Genomic DNA, 5,036 nt, shown 5'->3' on the forward strand with positions numbered 1-5,036 from the left:
TATGCAAGACTGTTGAAAATGTATCAGATATTTAATATTAAAATATTGCTAACATTAAAATATTAATTTAATACTCTTTGACAATTATACTTGGCTGTACCTCGTTGGCCTTGCATGGCTTCTTTCTCAGTTGCAACTACCGTATACATTTTTTAATTATACGCAGTACAAATATCCAATATAGTACATTAATTCTGACATGACATCCCTTCTAGCAAACATTCTCTCTCTCAGAGGTCGGTGTGTAAGAACAGAGCTTCTCTCCTACAAGCATATGCTGAGGTTCCCTCTCTCTCTCTCTCTCTCTCCTCTAAAACCCAGTAAAGTATCTTTCTCCTTTATATCATTTTTCTCTTTCACAACAATTGCTATTTTGTTCTTCCTGTAAACATTATATTAGAATTTGAGATGGAGTTTGAAGAAAAAGTATTTCATTAATTGATCATAATACTTGTAAATATAAAACATTACAATGCATCTAAAATCATTTTATAATGGTTAATGGATACAAGGTATATAGCTGTTAGGGGTAAAAGAAAAAAATTAGAGTGTATTTTTGTAAAATTTCACTTTTGAGTTTTGCTTGATGTACCCAGGATAGCATCTCCAATTTGTATGTTTTGTTTGTTAATCTTCAACACAATCAAATCTCTACTAATCTTCCAACTTCTTTCTTTCTTTCTTTTAGTAGGGGAAAGGCAAATGCTTTGAAAGATGGCTCCAAACCCCAGCAATTTATCTCTTGTACAATTTAACTGTCAAATTTCAGAAAAAGGGAACAAGATCAAGAGTACAAAGCAATTGACATGGCTTTTGGTTATGAGAGTACACAGACTCACTTGTTCTGTTTCGAATTCGATTAAAATTTTAAAGCGCCAGGCTTTCTTCAAGAGAAGAGAAGAGAGTGCAAGAAAAAGTGGAAAGATTTTAACTTTCCTTAAAATTATTTTCATTCTCTCTTTCTTCACTTTACTATTTGAGATATACGCACATTGGAAACAATGGAATTTGGGGCACATGATTAGGCCACATGAAGTTACTAATATAACTCATGCAGTATATTTGCAATGGCTTTCAATCAGAGCGGGTTATATTGCGCCGTTCATAGTTTATCTGTCGAGATTTTGTATAGTTCTTTTTCTGGTACAATCGATTGATCGATTCGTGCAATGTGTCGGGTGCTTCTGGATCAAGTGTAAGAGGCTGAAGCCCGTTTTGCCGAAGAATGCTAGTTCGTATTATCCGATGGTGCTCGTTCAAATTCCTATGTGCAATGAACAAGAGGTAAATGATCAATAAAATCCCCTACTTATTAAATTTTTTTAATTTTTCGTGCGTATGAATTGGTATTGATCAATTAAGGTTGCAAAGATAGATAACTGTTTCTTAACTTAAGAAGTCCATTTAGGTACTAAAAGTTTTTTAGCTGTAACAGAAGTGAATCAATATTGTTTTCTCTTTTTAGAGGGAATTTTATGTATGTCCCTTAAAAATCTCGAAATCAAGTATTTCCCCCTCTAGAATTCATATATCATATTTACTCCCCTAAATTTCAAAAATTCACAAATTTACCCAGTTTATTACCTTTCTATTAAAACTCATTTTACCTTTTATTAAAAAGATAAAAAATATGTAGCATCTTTAAGAGAAATTTAGTCTTCTAATTGGCCGATTATGAGGGCAAATGATTAATTTTATTACTTGTGATGAGAAAACAAACATATACCTAAATGCCACTATGTATGTGTGACAAGTAGTAGAGAAATATTATTTTCCATCGGAAACCAACCAATTAAAAGACTAAACATTATTCTTACAAATACTACATATTTAATTTTTTAATAAAGGGTAAATGGAAACTTTATAAATTTTAAATGAGTTTTAATATAAAAGGCAATCAATTGGATAAATTTGTATGTTTTTGAAATTTGGAGGGGTAAATATGATATTATGAATTTAAGAGAGAAATACGTAATTTTGTGGTTTTTGAGGGGTATATATGAAATTTCCCCTTCTTTTTAAATAGACATTCAGAAGTCCTATTTCCCATCAAGTAACTAAAACAAGGAGCATTGCATGGATCATAGTTAAATTAAGGCAATGCATCATTGGTTTGATATATCATAGAATGCCTTTTTTGGGTAATATTAAGGTTACACTTTCTGGTTCTTTTTGGGAATGAAGTGGTTAGCATTGTGCTCTTAATGGAAATCTGATGTGCTCTTATCTTAGATATCTCAATTTCCATACAAAAGCACAATTTTGAACTAGTCTACATGTATCAATAAGCTTATTTGACCATTTATTAAGCCTCAATTAAGTGAAAACAAAAACAACATCAATAAGAAATTCAGTTCAGGTCAACAAACTTATTTTGGCTGCTATTTTATACTTGTCTGAAATAGTACCAGTGTATCAAAATGTTTGAAATTTTACTGTAAAATTGAAAAGGTCAATTTCAGGTTAGTCTACAAGGATATCTAATTTCCCCATTTTTTATTACATGTGATGTATAGGTCTATGAACAATCGATCTCTGCTGCATGTAATTTAGATTGGCCACGCGACCGACTCCTAATTCAGGTTTTAGACGATTCTGACATTAAGCCAGTTCAAATCCTAATTAGAAACGAAGTATCCAAGTGGAAACAAAAGGGAGTAAACATAATATACCGGCACAGATATTTCAGAACTGGTTACAAGGCAGGGAACCTGAGTTCGGCCATGGCATGCGATTATGTCCGAGATTATGAATTCGTTGCTCTTTTCGATGCCGACTTTACACCAAATCCTGATTTTCTCAAGCAAACAGTACCTCATTTCAAGGTTCTTTTCCTTTCTTCATTCTTTCCTTTTATTATTTATTTTTAATCTTATTTAAAGTCATTATTGCAGTTATATCTTAGGTTTAGGTCCTGTTTATTAACTATGTTTGCCGAGAAGATTATACTTCACTGTTGAGAATGTAGAAACCTTTTGTAAAATAGCTGTTAGAGCTATATTAGGAAGATAAATTATATGGCATATTTAATTAGAAAATAACAAAAGCAATAAAGCAATTATTCTTATTCTCTTGAAATTTAATATTCATATTATGCTCTTCTAGTATAGAAAATTGAATGAGTAACATTATTGGCTGATACGGGATGTACAACTTCGCATCTTATTTGAATAAAGTTCTTCTTTCCAATTGCAGAACAATCCCCAATTAGGTCTAGTTCAAGCAAGGTGGTCATTTGTAAACAAAGACGAGAACCTCTTGACACGGCTCCAAAACATCAATCTAGCCTTCCATTTCGAGGTTGAGCAACAAGTGAACGGCATTTTCTTGAACTTTTTCGGGTTCAATGGCACAGCTGGCGTCTGGAGAATTAAGGCTCTAGAAGATTCCGGAGGGTGGCTCGAGAGAACCACCGTAGAAGACATGGACATTGCCGTCCGGGCCCACCTCAAAGGCTGGAAATTTATATTTCTCAATGATGTCAAGGTAAGAAATAACGTTACTTTAGTTAGTTGACACACTAATTAATCATTGATTAATTGTTTTATTTCTGGTCAGATATTCATAACAAATTATGTAAATTATATAAATTTTAGGTGTTATGCGAAGTTCCCGAGTCGTATAAGGCTTACAAGAAGCAGCAGCACAGGTGGCACTCCGGTCCTATGCAACTCTTTCGGCTATGCCTTCCAAGTATCATATCCTCTAAGGTTTGTATTCATATCAAATATTCTAAAAATATGATTCAATTATGATGTTTTGTATCTCTAATACATGATTATTAACTCATGTTAATTGCAAAATTACTCCTTATTGATACAGATATCTGCATGGAAGAAGATAAACCTCATATTCCTTTTCTTCCTCCTTCGAAAACTTGTTCTACCATTTTACTCTTTCACACTATTTTGCATAATTTTACCTCTGACAATGTTTATACCAGAAGCCGAATTACCGATTTGGGTTATCTGCTACGTACCCATTTCAATGTCTTTGCTAAACATTCTTCCTTCCCCCAAATCATTCCCTTTCGTAATCCCATACCTCCTATTTGAAAACACCATGTCTGTTACAAAATTCAATGCCATGATTTCTGGCTTGTTTCAACTCGGCAGTTCATATGAATGGGTTGTGACCAAGAAAACCGGTCGATCATCTGATACCGACTTATTGGAGACCGGAAAGAAGGCAATGAAAAAGAGCATTTCAGAGAGTGATATAGAGTTAGGAGGTGAGGTGGATGAGGAAGAAGTTAAGGTGAGAAAGAAAATAAATAGGATGTATAAAAATGAGCTTGTTCTTGCATGTCTGCTACTGACGGCTGCGGCCCGCAGCTTGTTATCAGCACAAGGTGTTCATTTCTATTTCTTGCTTTTCCAAGGAGTGTCTTTTCTTGTGGTTGGTTTGGATCTTATAGGAGAGCAAGTTGGTTCATAACACATTGTTCTTTGTCATTTCTACATGTAAATTTTTCATTTAATTTATACCTCGTTGATTTTAACATGTTTGTACAAAACTTTGAGAAATGTAAAGAGATCTGTTTACAGTATCTTAATATGAAACTTGGGCCTAATTAATTATCAATGGAATATTCAAGCCCATTACATTTTTCATAAATTTTCTTATTATGACAACCAGTCCAGTGAGGCTAGTTAATGGGCCTACATCATTAATAGGCCAAGCCTTGTGATGGATAAATTTTCTTATCCTGTCTGTTGAAGTCAAAGAAAAAATAAGGATCCAGTGATAATATACAATAATTATAAAAGTGAATGATTGATCCTGGAATTAAGGCCTAATTTTGGTGTTCCAAGAAGGAAGAAGAAGCAAGTAGAAGGAGGAGCACTCAGAGTTGTCTTTAGAGTTTAGACTGATAGGATAGAATTGACTTAAAAAAGATGGGGGAATTTCTTATATATCCTTCAAAAAGATTGAATTTTATTCCCTCTAAAATTCAAAGTATCATATTTATTCTTCTAAATTTAAAAAAGTCACAACTTTATCCAATTTATTACATTTTCTATTAAAACTCATTA

General features: G+C 33.1%; 1 protein-coding gene across 1 annotated transcript; it reads left to right on the forward strand.

Moving 5' to 3' along the window:
• The first annotated feature begins 223 nt into the window (after positions 1 to 223).
• On the forward strand, positions 224 to 4,575 carry LOC144575702 (xyloglucan glycosyltransferase 4-like). The gene is made up of 6 exons (XM_078325936.1): positions 224 to 282; positions 692 to 1,284; positions 2,517 to 2,825; positions 3,196 to 3,486; positions 3,597 to 3,710; positions 3,823 to 4,575. The coding sequence occupies exons 2-6, from the start codon at positions 715 to 717 to the stop codon at positions 4,435 to 4,437; spliced, it is 1,899 nt and encodes a 632-aa protein (XP_078182062.1). The 5' UTR covers positions 224 to 282; positions 692 to 714; the 3' UTR covers positions 4,438 to 4,575.
• The last annotated feature ends 461 nt before the right edge of the window (positions 4,576 to 5,036 follow it).

Source organism: Carex rostrata, chromosome 24 (genome assembly GCF_964058835.1).
Source record: "Carex rostrata chromosome 24, lpCarRost1.2, whole genome shotgun sequence".
In the NCBI taxonomy this organism is placed as follows: Eukaryota; Viridiplantae; Streptophyta; class Magnoliopsida; order Poales; family Cyperaceae; genus Carex; species Carex rostrata.